Genomic DNA, 13,065 nt, shown 5'->3' with positions numbered 1-13,065 from the left:
AAAAGAAGCACATCCATAGAATTGGAGCCTCGTCAATTAGAAGATGCTCAACAATAAATACAATGGAGTTCCTCCAAACCCACACAAGTGGTGAATTCATCCCGAATATTGTCTCTCTCCGTCTTACCTGCGTTTTCCAGAATAACGAGAAGCTTAAATATAGAGTCAACAGCAACATAGAGAATAGAAACAGACCCTTTGGCCCAACTTGTCCATGCCAACCAATATGGCATTCTGGGCTAGTCCCATTTGACTACATTTGGCCCATATTCTACTAAATATATCTTTTCCACATATCTATGTCCAAATGTCTTTAGGTTAAGGTTTAAGTTTATTATTGTCATGTCTACCGAGGTACAGTGAAAGGCTCAGAATCTTTAGGAAGATGAGGAAGAATTTCTTTAGTCAGAGGTTGGTGAATCTGTGGAATTCATTGCCACAGACGGCTGTGAAGGCCAAGTCAATGGGTATCTTTAAAGCTGAGATTGACAGATTCTTGATTAGTAAGGTCGTCAAGGTTTAAGGGAAGAAGGTAGGAGAATGGGATTGAGAGGGAAAGATAGACCAGCCATGACTGAATAGTGGAGTAGACTTGTGTAGGAAGGAACTGCAGATGCTAGTTTCTACTGAAAAGGCAGATACAAAATGCTGGAGTAACTCAGCGGGACAGGCAGTATCTCTGATTAGAAGGAATTGGTGACGTCATCCATTTTGTGTCTATTGGCGGAGTAGACTTGATGAGCTGAATGGCCCAATTCTGCTCCTGAGATTTTTGAACATGGAAGGTGTTATTTTGCGTGCGATCCAGTCATATTAGATAATATCATACATGAATACAATGAAACCAACTCAAGAACAAAGGAAAGAATGAAGGAAAGCTCCAGGGTGCAGAAAATAGTTAGAACAACTAGAAATGTTGCAAGATTTACAGACAATAAGAGATTTAAACGAGTAATAGTGCTTGAATCAGATGATTGGAGATCCTCCTCTGGGACCAGTTCATCGCCAAGCTCCAGTGTCATCTGTAGTGAAGACTGAAGACTAACTGGCACTGGTTTACCAGCATCTCTTGCGTTCTGTCAAACATTCTATTGTTTTTGAAGCCAATGTTCTACTTTAGAACAAATATGGTCACTTCCTTTCCTTTCATTAAACAAGACCTCGTTTTATTTGTGGTCTAGTGTGCGTCGATGAGCTAACCCAAACCCAACCCTGCGTTCCTCCAATTATTTTCTCTCTTGCTTTTCAGGAAGAAAAAAAAGTGAAAAATAGATAGAGTCACAGAGTTATAGTCATACAGCAGGGAAACAGGCCCTCCAGCCCAACTTGCCCACACTCACCAACATGTGCCATCTACTCTAGTCCCATCTGCCTGCGTTTGGCTCATATCCCTCCAAACCTGTCCTAACCATGCACCTGTCCAACTTTCTTAAACGTTGCGAATGTCCCAGCCTCAACTACCTCCTCTGGCAGCTCGTTACATACACCCACCACCCTTTTTGTGAAAAGGTTACCTCTTGGATTCCTATTAAATCTTTCCCCTTTCACCTTAAACAAGATCAGCAAAGGTTCAGGGTGAGGTCGCTGACATCCGAGTAGAGCCCGTCCTCTCCTTGTGATGTTGTTACCAGATGTTGTTGGTACGCATTCCCCCTCTGAAACCTGAGAGACAAGAAGAACCGCAGATGCTGGAATCCTGAGGAAAAGACAAAGTGCTGGAGGGACGCAGGGGGCCAGGCAGCATCTGTGGAGGGAATGGACAAGTGATGTTTCAGGTTGAGAAACGTCTTCAGACCCGCTGCCTCTCAACCTTGCTAGACAATTCCATACAGTCCATACGATAAATGTGGAAATCCTCAGGTTGTCCAGCAGGGTCAGATAAGAGGGGGTGAGCCCTGTTTCAGTGAATTAAAGAACCCATTTGAATTTTGGAGGTGGCTGGGCCCAAAGTGACTGCTTGGTTCCTACATAAAACCTGGCAACACTACACAATGCACTCCACTGACTGTAATGCAGAGTGATATTCAGAGGTTATGAAAGGATGATGAGGATTAGAAGGATGAGAGGGTATCTTATAGAAATATATAAATGTCTTAAGGAATTGGACAGGTTTGATGCAGGATAAATGTTCCCCATGTCCAGAACCAGGGCTCACAGTTTAAGTTTACGGGGTTGGCCATTTAGGACTGAGATGGGGGAAAAATTTTCCCCCCAGAGAGTTGTGAATCTGTGGAATTCTCTGCCACAGAAGGCAGTGGAGGTCAATGTTTTCAAGAGAGAGTTAGATATAGCTCTATGGGCTAACAGAATTCAGGGATATAGGTAGAAAGCAGGAACAGGGTACTGATTTTGGATGATCACCTATAAACATATTGAATGGCGGTGCTGGCTCGAAGGGCTGAATGGCCTACTCCTGCACCTATTTTCTATGTTTCTATGAAAGACACCAAATAAATACAAGTCCTTCAAATTAATGTTAGTTATCCCCCCCCCCCCCCCCCCCAGCCCTACAGTGTATAGTGTTATACAGCATAGAAACAGGTTCCAAAGATAGACACAAGATGCTGGGGCAACTGAGTGGGTCAGGCATAATGCAACATATTATTGGAATACAGTATGTAGGAAGGAACTGCAGAAGCTGGTTCAAACTGAAGAAAGACACAAAAGGATGTAATAACTCAGCGGGTCAGGCAGCATCTCTGGAGAGAAGGAATGGGTGACTTTTGGGTCGAGACCCTTCTTCTGAATTCTTATTGGAATGATTGTTTCTTCAGACTCCATTCTGAAGAAGGAAGCCATTCGGCCCATCATGGCAGTGTGTCCCATTTGTGTCCATCTTTGGTACAAACCAGCATCTGCAGTTCTTTGTTTCTGGAACCTTCGGCTCAACTGGCCCTCCTGTCTGAAGAAGGGTCTTGGCCTGAAACGTCGCCAGTCCATTCCTATCCACTGATACTGCTTGGCCCTCTGAGTTCCTCCAGCACTTTTGTGCTTTTTCCCCCCCTCTGAAACATCTTGCCTCTTCAGCCCACACTTCATCACCGGCCTTTTAGAACCGAGACGAGGAAACATTTTTTCTCACAGAGAGTGGTGAGTCTGTGGAATTCTCTGCGCAGGTTCTCTGGATACTTTTCAAGAGAGAGTTGGATAGGGTTCTTAAAAATAGTGGAGTCAGGGGATATGGGGAGAAGGCAGGAACGGGGTACTGATTGGGGATGATCAGCCATGATCACATTGAATGGCGGTGCTGGCTCGAAGGGCCGAATGGCCTACTCCTGCACCTATTGTCTATTGTCTATTGATCCAGCATCCCATTTGGCTTTGAAGGCTAATTTGATGTTTTTGTTATATATATATATATATATATATGAAGTTCCTGGTCTTTTAAGTGGGATCATTTTTTTTATTGAATAAAAATAACACCATTTCGAGTAATCATTCGTGGTTCTGCTCTGAAACCGCTTTGGGATTCAGGAATTGAAAGCATGCGGGAGGAATCTTGGCTACATCTGACCGCTGAGGAATGCCATTCTGCGGTGTGACCCGCCCTCTCTCTGGCTTATTTAAACAGCCGCCGAACGCCGGAGATCTCAGCAGAATTCGGCTCTGGAAGAGTTTCGGACACGTTTTTGTTTTGGTCTTTGAGATTTTAAGAGGCAGAGAACTTCAGAATTAAAATGCCCGGTGGATTGGAATCGCGGCTCGCCTGGTGCCTTGCACTGACCCTCGCCTTGAGTTGGGTAGGTTTTTGTACAGTGAAGGCTCTCCCACTAGGTGCTGGGTGCAAGAGGCATCCTCTGTGTGGAGCAGCACCCACCTCCCGCTAAACTCTGACAACAGATTGCTAATTGAACCAAGTTTTGCAAATGTATTGCTAGATATTATATTCATATTTTTAGACGTGCATACGTTATGTAGAAGCGGGGCGGGTTTACTTGTGTTTTAAGAAGGAACTGCAGATGCTGGAAAATCGAAGGTAGACAAAAGTGCTGGAAGAAACTCAGCGGGTGCAGCAGCATCTATGGAGCGAAGGAAATAGGCAACGTTTCGTCCCGAAACGTTGCCTATTTCCTTCGCTCCATAGATGCTGCTGCACCCGCTGAGTTTCTCCAGCACCTTTGTGTCTACCTACGGGTTTATACTTGCACAAGTTTTGTTTTTTAAACCTAGCCTTGCTACCCACTGACCGACTCTGGGATACCTCTCCAATTGGTGGAGTTGCTTCCTTACCGCCAGAGTCCTGGGTTCGGGTGCTGTCTGTGTGGAGTTTGCACGTTTTCCCCGTGACCGTGTGGGTTTCCTCCGAGTGCTCCGGTTTCCATCCCCCACATCCTAAAGACGAGCATGTTTTTCGGTTAACTGGCCCCTCTGTATTTTGCCCCCCTAGTTGTGTGTATGGGGAGTGGATGCGAAAATGGAAATGACATAGAACTAGTGTGAACGAGTGAAGGGTGGTTAGCACGGACTGGGTGGGCCGAAGGGCCTGTTCCCATGCTGTGTCTGAAGGAGGGTTTCGGCCCGAAACGTCACCCATTCCTTCGCTCCATAGATGCTGCTGCACCCGCTGAGTTTCTACAGCATTTTTGTCTATCTTCGATTTTCCAGCATCTGCAGTTTCCTTCTTAAAACCCCATGCCGTGTCTATCTCTAAACTCCAACCTGTTCACGCGTGGTATGAACCCGGTGTAACTCTAGGAAGGAACTGCAGATGAGATGCTGCTTTACACCGAAGATAGACACAAAATGCTGGAGTAACTCAGCGGGACAGGACAGGACAGGACAGGACAGGCAGCATCTCTGGAGAGAAGGGATGGGTGATGTTTCCAGTCCTTCTAAAGACTGAACCGAAACGTCACCCATTCCTTCTCTCCAGAGATGCTGCCAGCCAGCCCGTCCCGCTGAGTTACTCCAGCATTTTGTGTCTAACCCGATCTAACTGTTCTTGTTTTTTTCTTTTTTTTTTTAACGTTGTGATTCTTTTCCAGGCCGGAGCCGGTGCCGAGGAGTGTGTGTACCCTTGTCGCTGTGACCCGAGACCCCTGCACTGCCCGGCCGGGGTGAGTGTTCTGACTGACGGCTGCGGTTGCTGCAAGGTCTGCGCTCGGCAACTGGGGGACGATTGCAGCTCCCTGCTCCCCTGTGACCGGCATCGGGGCTTGTACTGCGAGCTGCCCACACGCAACACCCGGCAGGGCGGCATCTGTCTGGGTAAGTAAGGCAAGCCCCCCTCCTCAAACAACACCGCCTTTGTTCATTGCTAAATAAACTCAATTTGTTAGTAAAACAAATATATATATATATACACACACAAAACTGAAACCGTGCAAAAAAAACAAACTTCTCCGAACCACAGCCGGTCGAGTTGATGCCTCACAGAGCCAGAGATCCCGGTTCGATCCCGACCTCAAGTGCTGCCTGTGTGAAGTTTGCACGTTCTTCCCGTGACCGAGTGGGTTTCCTCCGGCTGCTCCGGTTTCCTACCACGTCCCAAAGACGTGCGGGTTTGCAGGCTAATTGGCCTGCTGTTATCCCCCCCCCCCCCCCATCCCCTAGTGTGTAGGGAGTGGATGTGAAAATGAGATAGCATAGAATTAGTGTGAATGGTCAGTGCTGACTCAATGGGCTGAAGGGCCTGTTTCTATACTGTATCTCTAAACTAAACATTTTAGTGTCTATACATTCAATAGTGTCACACTCCAATATACAAGAAACTGCAGATGCTGGGAGTGAAATACAAAGTACTGGTGGAACTCAGTGGGTCAGGCAGTATCTGTGGAGGGAAAGGATATGTAATGTTTCAGGTTGGGAGAGTCCCATCCTGAAATGTTGCATGTCCATTTCCTCCACAGATGCTGCCAGGCCCCTGTTGAGTTCCTCCAGCACTTTATGTCAGTGTCAAACTCATACAAACATAGAAACATAGAAAATAGTTGCAGGAGTAGGCCATTCGGCCCTTCGAGCCTGCACCGCCATTCAATATGATCATGGCTGATCATCCAACTCAGTATCCTGTACCTGCCTTCTCTCCATACCCCTTGATCCCTTTAGCCACAAGGGCCACATCTAACTCCCTCTTAAATATAGCCAATGAACTGGCCTTAACTACCTTCTGTAGCAGAGAATTCCAGATTCACCACTCTCTGTGTGAATTTTTTTTTTATCATCTCGGTCCTAAAAGACTCCCCCTTATCCTTAAACTGTGACCCCTTGTTCTGGACTTCTCCAACATCGGGAACAATCTTCTTGCACCTAGCCTGTCCAACCCCTTAAGAATTTTGTACGTTTCTATAAGATCCCCCCTCAAGTCAAGACTCAAGTCACGTTAACAACTGTATGTATACAAAGCACTCTTGCAGCTCCCACTCCTCCTTCAGCCTGGGAGTTGTCAGTGTAGCAGCAACTGTACACGTGATGATAATAATAAACCCATACCCCTAATGCAGGAACAAGAGTAGCCGATCTGACCTCTGCAGTCCCTCCAAACAGCAATGCAACAAGGACGATTTACTCTTTTAATGAGTGGAAGCAAAGTTATACCAAAGATAGGCACAAAGTGCTGCAGTAACTCAACAGTAATGGAGTTCTCCAGTTAATCTCCCTTTTAAGGGACCGGGACATTAACCATGTCATATCACTCAGTACTCCAGCATCAAGTTTCAAATTATGGGCTTGTGTCAATAGTATGGAATTTGAATGCACAATCCTCGGGCGGTGAGGTCAAGCTGTTTGCCCTAAGCCATTATCACAACCACTTAAGAACAGAAGAGAACAGGCTTTGACAGGTTCTCTGGGGAGAGGGAGAAGATGGGTTAACACTTCACCTCTGGCACTACTTGAGCTTTGGCCAAACGTTGCAGGAAGATTATTGAACTGTGAGTGAGTTGAACCTAATATTTTCTGCATTCTATGCTTTGTATCAAAGGCAATATTAGACAGAGAAAGTCACCTTTCACCTTCCATCACAGTGAGGAATGTGGAGGGGTCACTGTGGTGGATGTTTATGTTAAAATGTATTTTGTGTGTTCCGTTGCTTTTTATTTGTATGACTGACTTGGCAAATGAAATTCCTCGTATGTTGCGAAACATACTTGGCTAATAAAGTATTATTGTGATTGTAGTTATACAGCACGGTAACAGGCCCTTCGGCCGTCTTGCCCATGCCGACCAAGATGCCCCATCTAAGCTAGTCCCATTACAGTCCCATTGGCCCATATCCCTCTAAGTCTTGCCTATCCATGTACCCTGCATAAATGTCTTTTGAAGTTTTACTTGAAAGTGACTTGAATATCATTGGCCCCTGTCCCTCAGAACCTTTCCTACACACGTACGTCCAAATGTTGCAATGTAGACAATGCCACATAATTTTTGCAAGCCACGATGTCTCTCAAACAAGAATGGGATCGCCACTTAATGTGCTTTTTGGTGATGAACGCTCGCGTGGATGAGCGGTCACCAGATGTATGTTTGAGATTCTGTTTCTAATTCCTGCCTGTGATTGTCTCTCAGCCAGGGAGGGTGCAACGTGTGACATGGGAGGAATGGTCTACAGGAGCGGGGAGACCTTCCAACCAAGCTGCAAGTATCAGTGTACTTGCATGGATGGAGCTATCGGCTGTGTTCCTTTCTGTTCCGACGATGTGCGTCTGCCCAGCCCGGATTGTCCCTCTCCCAGACGGATTAAGATCCCTGGAAAGTGTTGCGAGGAGTGGGTTTGTGACACGCGGCGTGATCGACCTGTCTTCAATGCTGCCATGGCAGGTTAGGACTAACCCTTTATTGTTCATGAACTGGGCCTCTTCACTAAACTGTAGCTGCTAAACATCTTCACAAAAATGTAGCTGTTAAACAGTGTCCCTGTGCATAAATATTCAGATATGATAGAAACATAGAAAATAGGTGCAGGAGTAGGCCATTCGGCCCTTCGAGCCTGCACCGCCATTCAATATGATCATGGCTGATCATCCTGATATTCAGATATTGAGTATGTTCAGCAGATTTAGACAGCAGCATTGGAGTAAAATGTAACATCAGTAACCAGGCATCTACCTAATTACTGTTGAGGTACAAGGAACTGCAGATGCTGGTTTACAAACAAAGACACAAAGTGCTGGAGTAACTGAAGAAGGGTCCCAACGCAAAATGTAATCTATCCACATGCTCCAGAGATGCTGACTGACCTGCTGAATTGCTCCAGCACTCTGTGTCTTTTTTTCATCCAATTATGGTAATGTAATGGAAGAGACAAGAGTGTTTTAATTGTCATAAGTACCGATAATGGGACAATGAAATTCTTACCTGAAGCAGCATATCAGTCCTGTCGATAATATACAGTTTAAGAACCAAAAACGTAACACCTTATTAACCCCGATACTAATGTCCTCAATGCCACCACATTCAGGAAATTTAGCACATATCAAGCCTTGAGCTATTTCTAGATTAGTACGTGTGTCGGAGGTTATGGGGAGATTGCAGGAGAATGGGGTTAGGAGAGAGAGATAGATCAGCCATGATTGAATGGCAGAGTAGACTTGATGGGCCAAATGGCCTAATTCTACTCCTATCACTTATCATCTTATGATTTAGTTTTCTCCAATGTAAGTAAAAATCTTTGCACTTTCAGCAGTCATTGTATTCCCAGTACTCAATGTAATGATTTGCAGAGGGAATTTTATTGCCTATTTAACGTGTTTTTTTTTTCAATGTTTCAGTTTATAGACAAGAAGCTATTTATGGACCTGATTCAAGCCAAGTGCGTGACAACTGTATTGTCCAGACCACTGACTGGAGTGCGTGCTCAAGGACGTGCGGAATGGACATTTCCACCAGAGTGACCAACGACAACAAGAAATGCCGCCTGGAGAAGCAGAGCCGGCTGTGTATGGTCCGTCCCTGCAACACCCAGCTCGAGCGCAGCATCAAGGTATTGGATGATGTAGACATTAACCCCAGTCAAACACTCGCTTCCATGAGAGAAGGGGGGGGGGGGGGCTCTGCCCTCAGGACTGTTGTCCAGTGATCATGGAAACTCATCCATTTATATTGTATTAAAGTTTTACAAATTACTGCTCCTACACAAGAAATACCTATGGAATAGATTGTGTGTGGATGTATGTGTGTGTGTGTATAATATAGAAACACACACAGATATAAATATATCATAGGTACACAAAAAAGCTGGAGAAACTCAGCGGGTGCAGCAGCATCTATGGAGCGAAGGAAATGGGCAACGTTTCGGGCTGAAACCCTTCTTCAGACGGGTTATATATCATATTAGATGACATATAGAAACATAGAAATTAGGTGCAGGAGTAGGCCATTCGGCCCTTCGAGTCTGCACCGCCATTCAATATGATCATGGCTGATCATCCAACTCAGTATCCCGTACCTGCCTTCTCTCCATACCCTCTGATCCCCTTAGCCACAAGGGCCACATCTAACTCCCTCTTAAATATAGCCAATGAACTGGCCTCGACTACCCTCTGTGGCAGATATATGTGTAATATTACGACATTATTAGAAGATATATATATAAATATTTGGATATATAAAATATTAGATATATCTAATATTTTATATATCGTGTGTGTGTGTATATATATAATATCCAAAGAGTAATTCAGCTTTGAATTTTCCTCTATTGAATGGCTCTTAAGTAGGTGATGTAGAATTTCCCAGTAAATCACTAACGGACTATCTTCTTCTCCTTCCCTTCGCAGAAAGGCAAGAAGTGTGTCCGTACCCCGAGGTTGTCCAAGTCGATGAAGTTTGAATTTTCCGGCTGCACCAGCACGAGGTCCTACCGGCCCAAGTTCTGCGGAGTGTGCACGGACGGCAGGTGCTGCACCCCTCACTCCACCACCACCCTGCACGTGGAGTTTAAATGTCCTGACGGAGAACTGATGAAGAAGAAGATGATGTTCATCAAGACTTGCTCCTGCCACCGCGACTGCCCGTCCGCCAACGACATCTTTCTGTCCATCTATTACAGGAGAATGATTGGTGACTATGCTGCATAAAGGGCATTGGCATCTCATCATTGACTGGCTCGAGCAGCCCCTGTGAACATCACCCCAAGACAAATAAATGCTTGCGGATATTAGAGTGCGTTTCCTCAGATTACAGGGATAGTTGATTATGTACAAACTCTTGTTTTCATCATATGTGGTGATCATTGTCCTTGTGTGAAGTGCTGTAAAATGCAGTCAAATATTTCAACGTCACTAATGGAGATGTGAAATTTGAAACTCAAGCATGTTTAAATGAGTCCAATCGCCCGTACTTTAATTTCTCACCGCGCAGTCTAGGCTTGTGTCCTAATAAGTGAACAGCTCTGCTTTCAACCAGCGTTGAAAGATCAGAGGACAGTGGCGGTGAGCTACTGTGGAACAAAGTGGGGAAATTGTATCTGTTGCTCTTTAATGATTGTAGGGCTTGTGTGGCCTGTGAACAAGGTGGCCACCAACCCACCCTCCCTACCCCTTTGTGTTCATATACACACTGGAAGTATCCCTTTCCCATTCCCACACTGACCTTTCTGTCCTGGGTCTCCTCCATTGTCAGAGTGGGGCTAAACGCAAACTGGAGGAACAGCATCTCAATTTTCGCTTGGGGCAGCTTATAACCCAGCGATATGAATATGATTTCCCTAACTTCAAGTAACCCTTGCATCTCCTCTCTCTCCATCCCTCCCCCGCCCAAGTCACGCCAACTTTTCGTTCCCACCTAGCTACTGTTAATAATGAGCTTTCCTTTATCAATGTTACACTTTTGCTTATCATCCATTCAATTGTTCCATATCTCTCTCTACACTATCGTCCACGTCTCTTCTTTCCCTTTCCCGTGACTTTCGGTCTGAAGAAGGGTCTCGACCCGAAACGTCACCCATTCCTTCTCTCCAGAGATGCTGCCTGTCCCGCCAAGTTACTCCAACATTTTGTCTCTACGGTGGTATCAAGGATCACTGATATCGGGTCCCTGACGTGAACACCATGAATGGGTTTCGGAGCGGTGTTATTGAGCATACTGCAGCATTGCTGATGACACTTGGTTAAATCTCCTTCAGTTTTTGATCCTTTTGACTTGTGACCAGGTTGTGTCCCATGCAATCAGTTATTTCTTGAATGAAACCCAAACGTATATCACAAGAGACCATTGTTTTAAGATTGACTTGTGATTAGTGTAAATATGTGTACAGTTTTATACTCTAATATATATTATCACAGTGTGTTTTGAATCGTAGGCTGGTTGTTATAGACAATGTTTGGAAAAGAAGTAAATATTTGCTGTGTTTTTAGAATAAAATTCTATTTTTCTACAAATGCTTTATACTTTTTTTTTCTTAACATAAAGCTGACTTAATGTTTTATGAATGGACCTTGAAGGTGTGGGGATTCCATAGCACATATCATCACATTGTCATGGAGAGAGCCTTCTGCTAAACACTGAATATAAACCTGGATAATGTGGAGTTGTAAGTGTGTACATGAGAATATTAATTATCAATGGAATTCAGGAAATAAGTTCATTCTTATCTTTGTAAGAGCAGCTTCACCGAAGGCTGTGGAGGCCAAGTCAATTGATATTTTTAAGGTAGAGCTAGATAGATTCTTGATTAGTACGGGCATCAGGGGTTTTGGGGAGAAGGCTGAAGAATGGGGTTAGGAAGGAGAGATAGATCACCATGATTGAATGGTGGAGTAGACTTGATGGGCCGAATGGCCTAATTCTGCTCCTATCGCTTATGAATTCTGGCTTCATCTGTATTGTTAATGGAGTACCATTATAATGGGGTTTTGCTCAAAATGTATAAAGAATAACTTTGTATTTAACTCGAACTTAATGGAGGGAAAGTAGCAGTTCCCGAGTCTGGTGATGTGTGCTTTCAAACTTCTGTATCTTCTGGGAGCAGGGGGAAAAAGAATGACTGGGGTGGGACAAGTCTTATGATTATGTTGCAGAAAGAAACAACTGCAGATGTTAGTTTATACCAAAGATAGACACAAATTGCTGTAGTAACTCAGCGGGTGAAGCAGCATCTCTGGAGAGAGGGAAGGGGTGACGTTTCGGGTCGAGACCCCTCTACCTTTGATTACGTTGGCTGCTTTTCCATGGCAGCATGAAGTGTAGATGGAGTCCGTGGTGGGAAGTCTGGTCAGTGTGATATGTTTGTGCATCTGCTATAGTAACACACGGAAATACGATAGCTAACCTGAAGTCAACAGGGTTCCGTAAGCAGCCTAAAGGTAGATTACTCGAGACCGTTACCAGCTTTGGGTATCTAATGGCTGCAAGCCAAGCACAGATCCTTGTCCCCTGGCAGGGCAATAGTCTGTGCCTTGAACATGGGTAGGACGCGGAACACCTCCGATAGCTCGTCGGGCGTGGAATGGATTCGCTGGTGACATCGGGGGCAGAGAGCAAGGGCTGGAAGGGGGCATGAACTGGGGTAATGCCTCTAATGCCTTTAGGTGGGCTGCAGGAGGTTGCCCCCGGGACACAAGATGGCCGGCGAGGAGATGGGAGGAACAATGGGCTATGCCGGTCGTGGACGACTGAGGGGATTGGGCGCCGCTCCCTTAGAACGAACGGCTTTAAACTCAATGAAATAGTGGCACACATTATTACATGCAAAATAAATGTTACTGCCTAATAGTTCATTGCATTTGTGATAATAAATATCCATTGAACCATTTTAGAATGCATTTTTCCATTCTCCGAGGCAGTAATTAAGCAAAAATAAAATGCTGCAGATGTTGGAAACCTAAAACAAAAGCAAAGTGTTGGGAAATCTCAATTGACAGGCAGCCTGTGGAGAAAGAGATATCATGATTGATGTCAACAAGCTTGCTTCATTCAGTTTAATTGAGCTGCCTCTGCTGTATTAAGGAGGTCCCATTGCCTGCTGTTAGTTTAATTTCCTCTTGAGATGCTGAATATGCTCCATGCTCCATGCCCCATGCCCCATGCCCCATGCACCGTGTCCCATGCACCAGGCCCCATGCACCAGGCCCCATGCACCAGGCCCCATGCACCAGGCCCCATGCACCAGGCCCCATGCACCAGGCC

The 13,065-nt window shown here is 45.2% G+C and overlaps 1 protein-coding gene across 1 annotated transcript; it reads left to right on the top strand.

Annotated features, from left to right (window-relative positions):
• The first annotated feature begins 3,581 nt into the window (after positions 1-3,581).
• Positions 3,582-11,318, top strand: LOC116988343 (CCN family member 2-like). The gene is made up of 5 exons (XM_033044962.1): positions 3,582-3,740; positions 4,986-5,208; positions 7,507-7,758; positions 8,709-8,920; positions 9,717-11,318. Exons 1-5 carry the CDS (start codon positions 3,678-3,680, stop codon positions 10,014-10,016), a joined length of 1,050 nt encoding a protein of 349 aa, XP_032900853.1. The 5' UTR covers positions 3,582-3,677; the 3' UTR covers positions 10,017-11,318.
• The last annotated feature ends 1,747 nt before the right edge of the window (positions 11,319-13,065 follow it).

The sequence above is a fragment of the Amblyraja radiata genome, chromosome 27 (assembly GCF_010909765.2).
Source record: "Amblyraja radiata isolate CabotCenter1 chromosome 27, sAmbRad1.1.pri, whole genome shotgun sequence".
NCBI classification, from domain to species: Eukaryota; Metazoa; Chordata; class Chondrichthyes; order Rajiformes; family Rajidae; genus Amblyraja; species Amblyraja radiata.
The sequence above is the reverse complement of the archived record's forward strand: the minus strand, read 5'-3'. Positions and strand labels throughout refer to the sequence as shown.

Coding starts and splice junctions, on each gene's coding strand:
- LOC116988343 (XM_033044962.1), top strand. CDS start 3,678: ATGCCCGGTGGATTGGAATCGCGGCTCGCCTGGTGCCTTGCACTGACC. Junction 3,741..4,985: donor TGACCCTCGCCTTGAGTTGG/GTAGGTTTTTGT, acceptor ATTCTTTTCCAG/GCCGGAGCCGGTGCCGAGGA. Junction 7,759..8,708: donor CTTCAATGCTGCCATGGCAG/GTTAGGACTAAC, acceptor TCAATGTTTCAG/TTTATAGACAAGAAGCTATT.